The sequence below is a fragment of the Myiozetetes cayanensis genome, unplaced genomic scaffold (assembly GCF_022539395.1).
Source record: "Myiozetetes cayanensis isolate MyiCay16 unplaced genomic scaffold, myiCay2020 scf16, whole genome shotgun sequence".
In the NCBI taxonomy this organism is placed as follows: Eukaryota; Metazoa; Chordata; class Aves; order Passeriformes; family Tyrannidae; genus Myiozetetes; species Myiozetetes cayanensis.
The window spans coordinates 14,401,376-14,416,397 of record NW_026087270.1 but is presented as its reverse complement, the minus strand read 5'-3'; the positions used below and the strand labels follow the sequence as shown (position 1 = coordinate 14,416,397).

Here is a 15,022-nt window from a genome sequence, read left to right as displayed (position 1 = left end):
ACATGATTAGTTTTCAAAGTATCCTATAAAATTACAGTCCTCTCTAATGGCTTATGTTATTTTGAAACATGTTTTATGTAACAGAATATTGTTTGGTTTGAATATGGGTGATACTTTGTCCCTTTTCTTCCTGTACAGTTCCCATGCTTAGCAATGATCCCACCATTTTCTGTTAGCTGCAGGATATAAAATGCTGATTTCTCTTGTTCCCTGCAAACCTTGTGGATGTGAGTCAGAGGAGGTGAATGAGCAGTAGCTCACTGAGTGGAAGTTCATCTGCACTGTTCCATCAGCTGTAGCCATGAGTGAAGCATTCCCAGATGGATAGCAGCAGGCTGTGTTCAGTCCTGTCGTGCCCCAAGGTAAGCATTTACACACAGCAGCATTCAGGTGTTTGCACATAAATATCTAGAAACTAAATTCCTATTCAGAGCATTTAAAATTATGGAACAGTCAGATGTGTGAGATCCTTTTAGGACTAACAGCCGTATTCCCCTCCCAGGGATGCTTCTGCTGTAGTTTGTGTTTATGAACTATTTTCTTGCCTGCTGCTGCTGAGAATTATTTATTCTGCTGGCAGTGAGAGTGTCCCTGCCTGGTTTGGGTTTAGTTCCTGGATTTCCTTCACTTGGAGAAATTGCCTGCTGGCAAGGTGATTGTTTCCTCTCACAACAATGGAATTAGAGGCACATTTTCCTTCTGGCTCCAGGATTTGACAGCGAGTCCTCTGGATTTAGTCCTTTTAAAGTTTGGACCTTAAAACAATAGGAGAAAAATGTTGATTTAATTTTCAGGTGTTGCACCATTGTATTTTTAATTGTTGTCAACAGTTCACTTGTTGTGTTTTGGCACCTTGGATGCAGGAAGCACTTCTGGCTGGTCCAGCCCTTAGCTTTGTTTCCTTTCCTTGAACGGGAATGGTGTTTTTCCTGAGAGGACTCACACAAAAACAAGAAGCTGCTGTTTCCTGTGCTAGAAAAACCCAGTGTGTTCAAGGGCACACCACTTGATTAAGATGATTGAAGTGTTGTGGGTTTGTTTCTTTATGTTCTTAGGTTTTTACTCAGTAGCTTTTCTGGCCTTTTGCCACAGGTCCTGTAGCAATAATCTCTGAGGGTGGTTCATAGGAATGTTGTCTTCCATCAGGTCGTAGTAAAACCTCTGTCTAATCTGTCTGATTTGACACTGAAAAACTACATTGATGCACATATTTATTGGCAAAAAAATCTAAAAAGATGTTGAATTCCTGCATCTGTTTTAAAGTGGAAGCCATGTGCCATCAGGAGCTTTGCACAGGTGTGATCTTCCCCTATCCCAAGTTTTTATCAAAGCATCACAAGAAGGGAAGAGTCATTTGCAGTGAATTCAGAATGCTGAGCTGAACTGCAGTTACCTGTGTGTGTCTGTGGAAAGTGCTGGTTTATTTTGTGTTTTGTTTAACACGAAAGCAAAAGAGAACTTGATCTGAAAGTCCCTTATTTGGTATGAGATGAAATGAGAATAAGTGGCCACCAGAATGCACAGAATACATATTAAACAGAAGCAAGCAAAGAACACATTAACAGGATTTAAAGAATGAATCTACTTGGAATGAGTAAGAAAAACTGATCGTGGCAGTGCCACCACTGCCTGATTTGCAGGTCATTTCCATTTCTTTTGGGTGATAAATGAGCAAGGAATGCATGCAAATGTTTATCTGAGGCTCAGTAGGATTTAGCAGTGTTAAAGTTTATAATGTCATTAAATGCCTTGCAGAGTAGGCATGGATTTAAGAATATTCCTAAAGTTAGGCACTGCTCCAGTGCTCAGCAGCATCAAACACCTGATTACTGTGCTAGGCCAGCCATGGTGTCCTTCAGAGGGAATCTGAAGGAAGAGGTTGCACTTCATCCCCAGAACAAGCTATTTAAAGCTCTAATGAATCTATCTTATGGTCAGGAAGAAGCTAAACCTACATGTAAGTAGTTGGCATTCATCAGCTTATAATCCTATTAATAGCATCTGCAAAACTACAGATATCCCCCATGCCCACAAGGAAATTTTATTGGTGTTCTCACGGTCTAACAAGCTTTAAACCAGCATGAAATTAAATATAGAAATGTTAGGTCAGTGTAGACAGCACTGCAGCTCCCCAGCATGGCTGACTGGGAAGGGAGGGAGCCCAGGGAGCAGTGGAACCTCCCACATTTTTGATTCATTCCTGACCTTATCAGTGAAAAGGTCCTGGATATCACCATGTTTTTACCTTGGTTTTTGATTTATATGTAGAATCTGCACCCAGGCATGAGGACTGTTCTTTATAAAAGCAATCAGAAACAGCTGCACTGCTTTAATCTGATGGGGGGGCACGGTGCCAGTGGGACTGCTCAGGACCTTCCTGCAGGAGAGAGCCCTTGGTGTGGCCTGAGAGAAACGGTGGCTCAGGAATTTCTGTTTTGTGTCCCTTCACCATTCCCAATGCCAGCTCCTTCTTCACTCTTCTGCTCTGCTGCTCCAGCACTGAGTGCAGGAAGCAATCTCAGCTGAAGTACCACTGAGCATCTTCTGAGAGAGAAGAGCTTTTGTGTTCCTCCAAGGAGGGTTTGAAGTGTCCTTGGGAGTGGCACCTTCCACAGGTGGGAGCACTTCCTGAAGACTTGAAGTCTCAGGGTGGTTTGGACCAAACAGATCAAGCACATTCATTTCTTTCTGCCTTACAGCTGCTGGATTTTGCACATCTGGAAGATTCCACATGCAGTGTTTTTATCGGTGCATTCCCTGTTTCACCCTGGAAGGTTTGAACAGTGCAGGTTGTTGCGTAGCTCCATGTTAGTGCCATGTGTTGTGGGATAACATTTAGACTTCCCAGGCTGGGTTGAAATCTCTCCCTGGTCTGGAGCTGTGTCAGCTCTGCCACCTACACTTTCCTTGCCATCGGGTTTTGATTGATTTCCTGTGTTCTTGGCTCCTTGACCCGTGTGGTTGCCGGGAGATTGCAACGTGTCTGAGCCAACCCGGCCCTCGTTGGGAGCTCCATTTGCCTGGCACTGCTCAGCCTTGTTTTTGCAGCTGGAAGCTGGCAGGTGGATCAGGTCTATCCCGAGGTAATCAGGTTAATCTGACCTCTGGTGTGGTCACTTGTGGGCACTGTTCCTGCCCTCCACACCTTCTCTTCACCAGGGGTGCAAAAGTGATGGGGGAAACATCCCCAAACCTGAAGGATTTCTGGGAGGAATCTAAATAATCACAGGGAATCACTGCCTGACCAATAGGGCTTAACAGTGAAAAAATATTAAAATCAAATATGCAACAAGCATATTTTTATGTCTAAAATAATTAACTGGGACTACTGAGACCATTTGCAGTTGATAGAAAGCCCTATGGTTATTTTATAACAGGGCATGAAGACTGAGCCACAAGGACTCTTACCAGAAGATGGGATCTGGGGACATCCTGAAGTGCATTTATTCGATTATTTGCATGAAAAGCTGTGTCAGAAGTTCTAGGACTGGAAGAGTATGTATCTCTTTGGGTGTTTTTCTTTTCCACTGTGTTAATTGTTGTTTGGTGGTTGTTTTTTTTTAGCTTATGCTCTTCAGAAGTCACTTAAGAGTCAACAGAGACAGTTAATGCTTAACCAATAAATTGTGTGTGAGCTTCATCACAGTGTAAGGCAGATTCACAAGGTCAGGAACGCAGGTAAACTCTTCCAATTCTATTTTCTTGTGCACTCTGTACCTTCATTTGCATCCCCGACCAAAAATAAGCAAAGAACAACAAAACAAAAACCCCAGAAACCAAAAACCACAAGGCACCTTTTCCAAGGGTCACATCTCAGTTTAGCAGAACTTGCAGCCCTTTTGGAAATTAATCACTGATCTTTGTGTGACATCAAATGTCCTTGATGCAACTCTGTGAATCACACGACTTTCATCTTAATAGATAAAGAGTGTATAACCTGGTTAGGGGGAGATAATATTTGATACAGAAATCAATCCCATTGTTCATCAACTGCATAGTTAATTTATATATATATATATATATACACCTCAGGCATATTACCTAATTCTAATATGGCACTTCTAGAGATGTGACTAAGATACTTTCTTAGGGAAATAAGTAAAGTCTGAGTTAATCTTCAACGTGAAATGGTGTGGGAAGGTATTTTTAAATCACGGGTGTGCAGAGCAGCTGTCTGACACGAGGCTCACAGACTGTCAGTGTAAATACCATTGCCAGGTTCATGCAGTCACATAAGATGATTGAATTTGGGGGTGATATTCTCATGCAGCACCTACACAGTTCATCAGCTTCAGAGGAGCTGCACAGATACAAATGAGAGTAGAGCTTGACCTTTCCGATGCTTGACTGAGTCACCACTTCACCTCCGAGCTGATGTAACCGTAATGCACTTCGCCTTTACATCCATTTTATCTGCCTGCCGTTCTCACTGCTAAATATAAACCTGTTCTGGAAAGTTAAAGTGGACATGTGACAGTGGCCACTTTGGATAAGCCCCAGCACTCAGACACTGCCCTATTAATGGTTCCAGCGTGGTTGTGCCTGATGCTCCCCAGCGGCCGTGTTTGCTTTCTCCTGGATCACCTGGACTCCAGACAATCCATAAATGCAGCAGGAAAAAAAAAAAAAAAGCTCCTGGTTCACTGTCTGCTGCAGTTCTTTGCCTTTTCCTTTGCAAACAATTTAAATCTCAACAGAAGTAGGGACCAAATGTCTCAGCTCAGTTAGCTGGAAAATCTCAGGCATCAGGCGGGTTTTTAGGTGCAGTCTGGCACTGCACAAATGTCGGGGGCACTCGGTGTGCGGAGGCAAACGAGAGGCTGCCTCTCACATTTTTGATGTCAGCTGGAAGATGCACAGACAGGTCACCAAAGTGTTATTAGGACAGTGTTAATTAGGACAAACCTTTATCCTGTGACCGTGCTGTTCCAACCTGCGAAGGGAGAGGAATCCGCAGGAATGAAAACAATGCCTGGGCACCATTTCCTGAGCCTGTCAACATTAATTGTGATTTAAGACCTTCTGCTCCTCTTACCCGACAATAGAGCAACAGCACTAGCTCTAGAATGTAAATGATGAGGTCTCTGTTCCTGCTGGCAACCTTCAAAATTATCTTGTCATGAAAATACTGTTTTCCAGCGAGAAGATAATAGGTATTTCTTTAAAGGGGGTGGCTAGGTTGGTACTAATGATTTCTGTGTCAGCTCTGTCACTGACAGTACCATTTAGAAAAGAGCCTTGGCTGATGTCCTTAACACAGCACTATAAATGCAGAGACAGATTAGACTTCGAAACTTGCGTGTTCGAAATTTTGGGAGCTAAATTAGGATGGAGAGGGGGTGGTGTGAGGCTGCTGCCACTGCTGCATTAAACCCCAGTCTGTGTGTGGTGCTGCTCGCTCGCTTCCACAGATTGAAGGGTTTGCTGTCTACAATTGTTAACAGGAGGCAAACCCCAAAGGACTTCCTTTTACAAATGGGGCGTGAGTGTATTTGTTGAATTTCAGTCCTCAAAACTTTCATTTACTGTGTCTGTCTTAAATTCATCAGAGGGGGAAGAGCAGCCCAGTAGTAAGGACATCCCCAGCAGTGAAAGGTGTGGGTAAGAGTTCCAACAGCTTCACCCTGGGCAAGTGAGCAGGAGTAAAAAGAAAGCAGCTGCATCCCCAGATTCAGTGGGACATGTTGGGAATGTTTAGATCAAGAGGAAAAAAAAGTGAGAAATAGCTTTTGTTACAGATTCTGGTGGCATTTACACAGTGACAGTGCTCAACAGAGACAAGGCTGGGGTGTCCCTGTGTGTGCCAGAACTTGAGGTGTCTGCAGGAAATAGCAGGTGAAAATGTGAGCACCCCCAGGACTGGTGGTGAGTTGATGTTCTGGATGTTTTAAGTACCATTTAATTCTGATTTTTAAAACCTATAAATGGCTTGGTTCCACTCTTACTCCACAAGGGTCACCTGTGGAATTATTCACAGCAGACATGCCTTTATATCAAGTCTCTTTCTACCCTTTTCCCCACTATTCCCACACACACAGTGCTCTCATTCTCTTGCAAGGTTAAAGAACTGTTGGTTTTCACCTGACTATGGCAAGAGCAGAACTCACTGGCATTTCTGACCTGTGTTCTCATCATGTCAGTCAGTTTATGTGGCTGTCCATCTGCATCTCATGTTGCCTTGACCTGGCTAGTCCAAAGCTTATTGTGTTGCTTTGGGGTTTTTTTTCCTTTCTTTTCACTGTATTTTCTCCTTTTTTTATTTTTTTTTTTTATGCTACTGTTTCCTTTATGACCTTTGAGGACTCTGTATTTTAAACGTGGTTACATGAACTACATCACCTGCAATCACCAGTGAAGAAAGAATTTGGGGTTTTTCAGTTCCATGAAATAGTACTGTGGTTGTGGGAGGAAAGAGGAGGCCTGGGAGAGCCAAAAAGCAGGAGTATTACACAAATTTATCACAAGAAGAAGTTAGGCAACTACCAGAAGAGGGAAGTTTTAAGTACTAAGGCACCCCAGTTGTGTAAAGCACAGCAGAAACGAAATTATTCCCAAGTCTTGTCCCCATCCATACCACAAAGACACCCAAACCTGACTGAGTGTGGAATTGGGTTTAAACCAATTTAGTTTATTAGTTCTGATAGTTCCACAATGGTGTAAAAACGCCAAGGCTTTTCATATTCATGTAAAAAAGAAAGTTCTTACTCTTTACTCGTTTTAAAGTGAAATCAGCAAAAACAAGTGGTAATTCCTTAGAAAATGTTACGACAGAGAGATATTACTCTAAAAATGATTCAGAAGGATGTGGCCTGAAAACCTGTTTGAACAATTATTTGGGTCTGTTCTTTTTCTCCCCCAAATTAGTGTGAGTAGGTGAGTTTCTGTTGTTTTCCTGAAATACTCATGTCTGTGAGGGATGGTGTTAAAGCACAAAGGAGACAATTTTAAGATCCTGGGCTAATTAATTCAGATGTAATTATTTATGTTATTACTATTTGATTTTTCAAAACCTATGAGCAGCCTATGAATGTGAGACAATGGCAGGACAAAGCTTAATGGTGTCAAATTTAATACTGATGAGCATAATTTTTTTTATTCCCTGTTTATGAACCATCTGTCATTAGAAAGATTTGGAACCCAGCAGCAATAATCTAGGACTTATTTTCCTACTTAATAATAAAGGAATTAAAGCTGATAGTTCCAATATGAGGCAGCGAATAATTCTTCCCTGTGTTCTACTGGCTTTTTAACACTTGGTCCTTATCGGGTTTACTTGTCCCGTTCTTAATCTCGTCAGCCGCATTTCCACTGCCAAAGGAACACCCAGTGCCGCAGATAAAATGCTCGAGGTGTAAAAAGCTCCTGCTCAGAAGCTAAATCAGAATCACATGTCAGCACAGTTCAGGCTCAGGCTCTGGCAGGACGGGTGGATCATTGTTTTTAATGCAATTTACTAATTAAAAACGAGTCCCAGATTACGGAAAGTCTGGAATGAAGCGGCTTACTAAAATGGTGGTTTAGCGCCTTGAACTGGCCACACCGGAGTCTGCTCGTCATTAGACCGTAATTCAGCTGAATATTGCTCGGCGATGGCCAAACGCTCCTCTGACAGGACCCACCGGGGTTTGTGTGTCACGATCGTCCCCCTGTGTTCGAGCGCCGGGGGCGATGCGCGGCACGACTGCGGCAGGTGTATTTTATTCGGCAGATGTACAGTAAACGCATTACAGCAGATTAGCTGGATTTCTTCCTTTAAATGTACACTGCGAGATCCAACTTGCCAGCCAGCTGTTTCTTATCGGCCCGTGTAATCTCCCCGAGCCCGGCTTTGCCTCTTCCTCCCTCGGCTATTTCTGTAGCGGGTCGGGCGAGCGAGAGCGCCGCTATGAATTTTAATGTTTCCACCGGGGAATCCCTCCCGCCTCCTCTTTTTGGATGAGATCCTCGAGGAAAGACCCAGAACGCAGCGAGGAGGCGGAGGAGGAAGAGGAGGAGAGGGACGGCGTAGCCGCGGTACTGGGGGGCGCGGGCAGGGGGAGCCGCGGGGTGTGATCCGGGCAGGGGTGGGAGCCATGGGCAGGGAAGGATGGCTCGGGGCGTGCGTCGCTGCCTGACCGCGGCACGGCAGCAGCGGCAGCAGCCGGAGCAGCGCGGCCCCGCCGCCGCCCCCGCGCAGATGCGCCCGCCGGCATCCCCCGCGGCCGGCCGCGACCTGCTCAGCGCCGAGGGGATCCCGCCGGCTCCGGGCGACGGGCAGAGCCCGCGGACCGGCCGCTGAAGCCGCCTCGCCACCCGCACGAGAGGAGGAGCAGCCGCGGGTGCCCCATGGATAAGGCGGGCTCGCTGCACAGCTCGGTGCCCGCGCCGCCGCCCCGGCTGTACCTGCCGCGCAACTTCAGCTGCAGCGCCTGCCTCTATGGCAGCCTGGCCGAGCAGTGCCGGGCGGGCTGCAGCCCCGACGGCGACGCCGCGCCCACGCCCGTGGTGCGGGAGGCGGCGGGCGAGAAGCCGCCGCAGGCGCGGGGCCGGGAGCCCACGCTGCCCGCCGTGCCCCCCAGCCCCACGCAGCGCCGCCGCGCCAAGTCACTGCCCACGCCCGGCGACCGCAGCCTGCGCCCCGCGCTGCAGCAGAGCCCGTCGCGCCGCAAGACCGTGCGGTTCGCCGACTCCCTGGGGCTGGAGCTCACCTCCGTGCACCTCTTCTGCGAGGCCGACCTGCCGCGGGTGCCGCTGCCCGCGCCGCCCACGCCGCGCCCCGCAGACCTGCTCAAGACCAGGAAGCCGCCGGTGCTGGGGGACCTGGAGCCGGTGCTGTTCGGGCCGCCGCCGCCGCTGCTGGAGCCGCTGTTCCCGCCGCAGCCCGGAGCCAGCCCGGGCTTCGTGGAGCGGGTGCGGCAGCACAAGGTGAGGCTGGAGTGGGTGCGGGCGGAGCCCGCGGGGCTGCGCGGAGCCGTGCGCGTCCTCAACCTCGCCTACGAGAAGGTGGTGTCGGTGCGGTACACGCTCAATGGCTGGGCCAGCTGCGCGGACGCTCCCGCCGCGTACCAGCCGCCCGGGCCGCCCGACGGCATCACCGACCGCTTCGCCTTCCTGCTGCCCTTGGGCGCTGCCGCCGCCGAGGCCACGCTCGAGTTCGCCGTCCGGTACCGCGTGGCCGGCGCCGAGTACTGGGACAACAACGAGGGCAAGAACTACCGGCTGCGGGGCCGGCAGCGCGTCCCGCCCGGCACCGGCCTCCCGCAGGACCCCGACAGCTCCGCCTGGATCCACTTCATCTGAGCCGAGGGGCCGGGGGGACTCGCCCGCCGCCTCCCCGGGAGCCGCTGAGGGCTTTCCCCGAGTTCCGTTTACAGCGGGTTGATTTGGATTTTCGCTGGCGATGCCGGGGGACCCTCGCTCGCCTCACGGGCGGGTTCCCCTCAGCACCCCAAAGCAGTATCTGCCGGGGGGGCTCGGGGGACGTGCGGGATTGAGCGGCCAGGACCGGGCTCCGTGGACGCACATGCTTCCAGGGATCCATGGATGCACATGCTTCCAGGTGCCGGAGGGGCGGCTGTGGCCGCAGCAGGTGACACGGAGGGCAGGGTCACAGGGCATCCCTCCAGCCGCCCTATTTGCCTAATCCTGCTCAAGCAAAGCCCGGCTCCGGCGAGGGGCAGGAGCCGCGCTCAGAGCCGCGCTCACCCTCCCGAGTCAGTGTTGGGGTTAAGGGCCTGACCGCGCAGGGCTGAGGGACAGAGAACTGTTTGCAACCCAAAACGACGAGAGCAGGGATGCCCCGAGGTGTAGCTGCTTTTCATCATGCTGTAAAAATGTTCGGTTCAAAGCAAAGTTTTTTGTTGGATTTTTTTTTGTTGTTTGTTTGTTTTAAATTTTGAACCCTGTTTCGTGTATTTAAACATACTTAGAAAGAAAAAAAACAGTGTCACAGCCTAATGGAAAACGTAACTCTCCGAGAGACTTTAAAAAGAAAGCGTTTTGGTTTAGAACTCGTGTGGTACGTTGGTGGAAAGGTTTGGCAGGGTCTGGTGTCAAATCTGTAGGATTGGGCCCGTAAAGCTGCTTGTGTTCAGGTCAGCAGGAAAGTCGTGGGATTGCACTGAGGGAACCAGAGAGACAACAGGAATTGAATCCATAATTCTGGTCTGCATCACAAGCAACACTTTCCTTTTTATTCCTGTTGACGGTTTAATTGGATTTCTTGAGGTGTATCAGTGCAGGAACCTCCTTTCTGAAAAATTAAGTGCTCCAAATTTTTCCTAATACTTTCAGTAAGTGGCAGATTTCACAAACCTGGCAAAGTTTAGTCAGCCAAATCGAAGCAAGTTGTACCTTGCCATAGGAAAATACATCAATAAAAATCTCAGAGCGGGCTGACTTCTGCCTTCAAAGGTATGCTTTAAAAATGTTTTTGAATTGTATTAGCAGTAAACGTAGCATTTTCCTTTTTAAACTTGGGTTTTTGGGAGTTCAGCTGAGGGCAGGTTGTGCTGGTGCCAAATCTGGGTGCTAATTTTCCAGGATTGAGGGCGGGGGTGTGTTTGCAGGAGAGGGACCTCTGCAAATACGACTTCTGAGAGTGGCAAAACCAATGTCAGTGAGATTTTCTGGTTATGAATGGCTGTGAGGTCAGGCCTTTGAGGGTTTGGATCTTCTGTACGTTGTTGATGAATGAAATGTGATTTTTAACTTCATTTTTATGTTCTTTGAAAGAGTTAAGTGTCCCAAGCAGCTTGAGCAATGTCTGGAGTAATGAGTTCTCACAGAACCTTTTGACTTCAGTGGGAATTGAGAGCACTTTTGTCTCCTGAGGGTTTGGTTCAGTCAGAATAATTAAACTTTTGAATTCGGGGGAAAAAAAAGAGGTCTGGGAAGTTGATGGGAAGAGAGTATTTAATTTAATTTCTCTGGATCGCTGTCTTTGATTTAATGGAAGCAATAGCAGGACTGCTTTCTGTAGCACTGGTAACTTGGTTTTAATTTCCCAGGCAGTTTTCTAATCCCTGTGTTTTTAGTGAAACAGAACATAAGAGAAATGTACTGTCAGCATCTCCTGGGCATTTCACATTTTAGAATATTAAGATTCCCATCTTGCAATGCAGTAATCCTGTAAGTTGCTAGAACACGTACACAAAGCTAGGATTGCACAATTAGGGTCTTCAAATGCTCATGACTTAATCATATTAAGTGGTGTATTTGATTTAAAAAAAAAAAAAGCCCAAGTGTCTTTTAGTTGAAATGATATTTTTTATAAGAGCCTTAATAGTGGAGAGAAGGAAAAGGACTTGTCTCCATTTGAAAGCACTTTGAAATCTGTAGAACTACAGCAAAACATCTTTTATTTATGTGTTAGAGCTTTCCAAAGCACTTTTTGCTTGGCCTTTTTCACCCAAAGAGTGAACCAACAGCTGGATGGGTTGGACTGATGAAAATGCTGGGAGAAAAAAGCAGTTTCTGTGCATTTTAGAGCAACTGATGCTGCAGCTTTGCTTATGAAGTTTTAACAAGATTTCTGTTTACTGTTTCAATGGCTTTGGAAACAAAAGCAGGGCTAAAACCATTTTTAACAGTGAAGAATTCCAGAACTCCAAAATTATTTCCCAGTGAGCGGCAGTTCTCATTGTCATTTGATTTATGCAGCGTCTGCAGGTCTCTAAAAAAAGTCTGAAAAAAAATCTCCTTCGAACACCTGTGGCTTAAACTGAATTCTGTGAGTAACTTTAGGGGCTTGGACTTGAGCAGAGATTATGGATAACACATTCAAGTCCAGTGACAGCCATGGCCTCCTGGAAGCATTTAGGAACAGCTCCTTTTCCAGGCTGGAAAGGTGGGGCTGCACCAGCCAGCTTTGACTTGAGAATGCTCTTGGTGAGGTCCATGGGAGGACATTGAGGTGTTTTAATAGAAATTATCAGTGGTGTCTGCCCAAGTTGCACCACTTCAATCCCATGTGTGCACTTCTATCAGGTGAATTTATTTCCAAGCAAGACTTACTCAGATTCCCAACCACGTGTTTTGGGTTGAGTGTTTTGTCCATTCACAGAGTTCCCAACCCGTTGGATTTCAACCTGATGCCACCTACGTGTGGCTTGCGGGAAGCACTGCGATAAATGGAGATGAAATGAAGATATCAAACGATATTTATATAATATTTACATAAACAATGACTTTGAGGAGGATCCTGAAAGGAATCAAAGCTATGGACTGTAAATGGAATTTCAGCGGGCTAAGCATATTATTTATGAGCAGAAAAACTGAATAATTGTACATAATTTTAGGTAAATTATTTTTTTTTTAGCTTTTACAACTCTTTGCTGTGAATGTGTGTGCCTCAGAATCTCAGAAAACAATAGAATAGGTGCACACTCTGTCATTTCAGCAGATGTGAGGAGGAAAATGGATCACTTGAATGAACAAATGTCTGCTCATGCAGAAGCATCACCCCTTTACAGACGTGAAGTGTTTTTCCATAGAGCCAACAGGCAAGCAGCTGCTAATTTTAATAAAAAGTAGTCTACAGAAACACTCAGAATCTGATATTTAATGTATTATTGAGTATATATTAAAATTTTTATGTGCCTTTCAGCATTTCCTAGGAAGAAATCTCATGTGTTCCTTTGCTCTCCCACCAGAAGTCCGACAAGGGCTTTGTCATTAAAATGAAATTTATACTAAAATATAAGAATCTACTTGAATTCCTGACACATTCTCAGCTGTGCCAGAAATCCTGAATCTGTAGCAGCTGGAAGAATTTGATTATATTTTCCCATATTACAATGAAAGAAATGTCAGTCAGAAATATGTCTTCCTGATACACCTCTACAGTTGTCTGGTTAATTTAAAAGAAAACATCTGTGACTACAGTTAATATAACAAAATATATTATTGAATGAATGAAGGTATTCCTGAGCACTGAAATGAAGGATTTTCTTCTTAAGGCAAGAAGTCAATATAGTCAATATTGTTGTAAAATGGATCCCTCAGCCTTCTGTGGAGCTGGTCAGTGTTTTGTTTAAAATGGAAGGTGGTGGAAGATTTCAAAATGAAACCTGTTCAGAACACACCTGATTCGAAGGAAGGTTTTCTCAGGTTCAGCTTATTAGGAGAGAATTGCCCCAAAATAAATAAGATTTCATCCCTGCCCCCCTGTATGGACTTGAATGTAAGTCTTCCATGATCAAAGTGGATGCTGAGCTATAAAACCACTGGCTATTGCTCGGATTCTTTCTTTATCCAACCTATTAAAAATATGACTTTTTACTTCATAGAGAGGATTTTTTGACCCTAGCTTTCCCCATCTCATGGGAATATCCTCTTCATTCAGCTCTACTGTTGAGAGAGGTCTGATTTTTAATTTTATGCCACATAAGAAGATTATTTCACATTATTTTTTCGGAGGGGGAAGGCAGGAAAACTCGTTTCCCTCGCAGTTTTAGTTTTATAACACAAAACAGTAGCATGCAGCCTGAAAATTGCTTGAAATAACATATGCACTAGTGATTCCAAAGAGTATAGCTAAGAAAAATGTCCAGTGTGAGATGTGCTTTTTTTATAAAAAAGAAAAAATATATGTGCTTTGGTCTTGTCAGGCAGGGAGAAAGTTCTAATCTGCAGTGCAAGTGTATCAATGCCAGGGATTTCTTTCTATGCAATTCTATGGTGCACCTGGTTTTTTTAGGTGACTGGTGTAGCTGATGTTATCAGTGTGTTTGTTGTGTGTAGAATATTCTGTTCAAAGTGTCATTAAGGAAATTGTGTGTCTTAAACTTTAGGCTTTTTTTTCCTGTCCCATCTGACTTCACTGAATCATAATAATACTCCTCTGGGTGGAAGTACCAAGACAATATGTCATCAAAGTGGCTCACACCTTACACGCTGCCACCTTCCAGGACAAAAATGTTGTGTTACTGTTGGGAGTTTTAAACTTTTTTTGGTATTTCTGTATCTTAAAAAAAAAAAAAAAAAGCCAATTTGTATTATACTTTTAAATTCGAGGAGCTAATGTGGGTGTTTTTGAAGCTGATCAAAAGCAGTAAAACTGAACTTGGTTTTACTCATAAATCCAGTTTCCAAACTGTGGCACAACCAGCGTTTGTGCTCCTCCTGTCCTGACTTCAGGGAGCTGCACCCAGATGTGAAGTTCAGGTATTTTAAGGTTGATCCAAACCGAGTTCCACCTGGGTGCAAAACCTGCCAACATCTGGGTGTGAATCCACGCTGTAACCCAGGAAAATCCTGCTGTGACAGAGAATTGCTGTCCTTGGAATGGTCTGAACAAACCTGAACTCCACATGCAAGTTTTTAATACTGTTTCTTTGCTTTAACTTTGTTTTTAAAAGAATATGTTACTTGACTGGGAAATTACTTTTGGTTGTAGCGTCTTCTGCAATGTTTATATTTCACCAGAAAATGTTTGTTTCTAACGTTTGTAAAAAGAAAAACAAAAACAATAATGTGATGTCACCAGAAGTCAAAAATCAATGTTTTCTAAGAATGCCTTGTACCTTACCCAGCCTTACGGTATTTCTGATGATTTTCCACCCAAAACCACATCTAGTCACTGGTTGTCACAATTATGAAAAATATATATATATATATTTATAAACCTGTAGCTTCTAGCTGCCATTAAAGATTAATGATACAAATCATGGTGACTATAAACCTCTTTTTTTGTTTTTTTTTAGAACTGGCAAACCGTGATGTCATTTTTTTGTTGGGGATCTGAAACAAATGTGTCCCAATGCACCCACCGAGCTTGTGTGAACCCATGTTGGGATGTACCTGCACATCTGAAGCAAATCTCTGATATTTGGGCCAGGTTTTGCAGCCAACCTGTCTTAGGAGGGTTCTCTGTGGAAGCTGCACTTTTCAGCTTTCCCTTAACCAATACTTTTAAAGCCTTTTTTATAACATGGGTAAAAGCCACATGGCCACAAAGAGAAAAAATGTTATGTGTTTATTCTCCTGTAATTTGTGCAACTTATTTTTCTATTCTCTATCAGAAATATCTGTTTAGCTGTCT

The 15,022-nt window shown here is 45.1% G+C and overlaps 1 protein-coding gene across 1 annotated transcript; it reads left to right on the top strand.

The window, feature by feature from the left end:
* The first annotated feature begins 8,066 nt into the window (after positions 1-8,066).
* PPP1R3E (protein phosphatase 1 regulatory subunit 3E) lies at positions 8,067-14,645 on the top strand. Its single transcript, XM_050311035.1, has one exon. The coding sequence runs from the start codon at positions 8,326-8,328 to the stop codon at positions 9,277-9,279; it is 954 nt and encodes a 317-aa protein (XP_050166992.1). The 5' UTR covers positions 8,067-8,325; the 3' UTR covers positions 9,280-14,645.
* Positions 14,646-15,022: the final 377 nt, after the last annotated feature.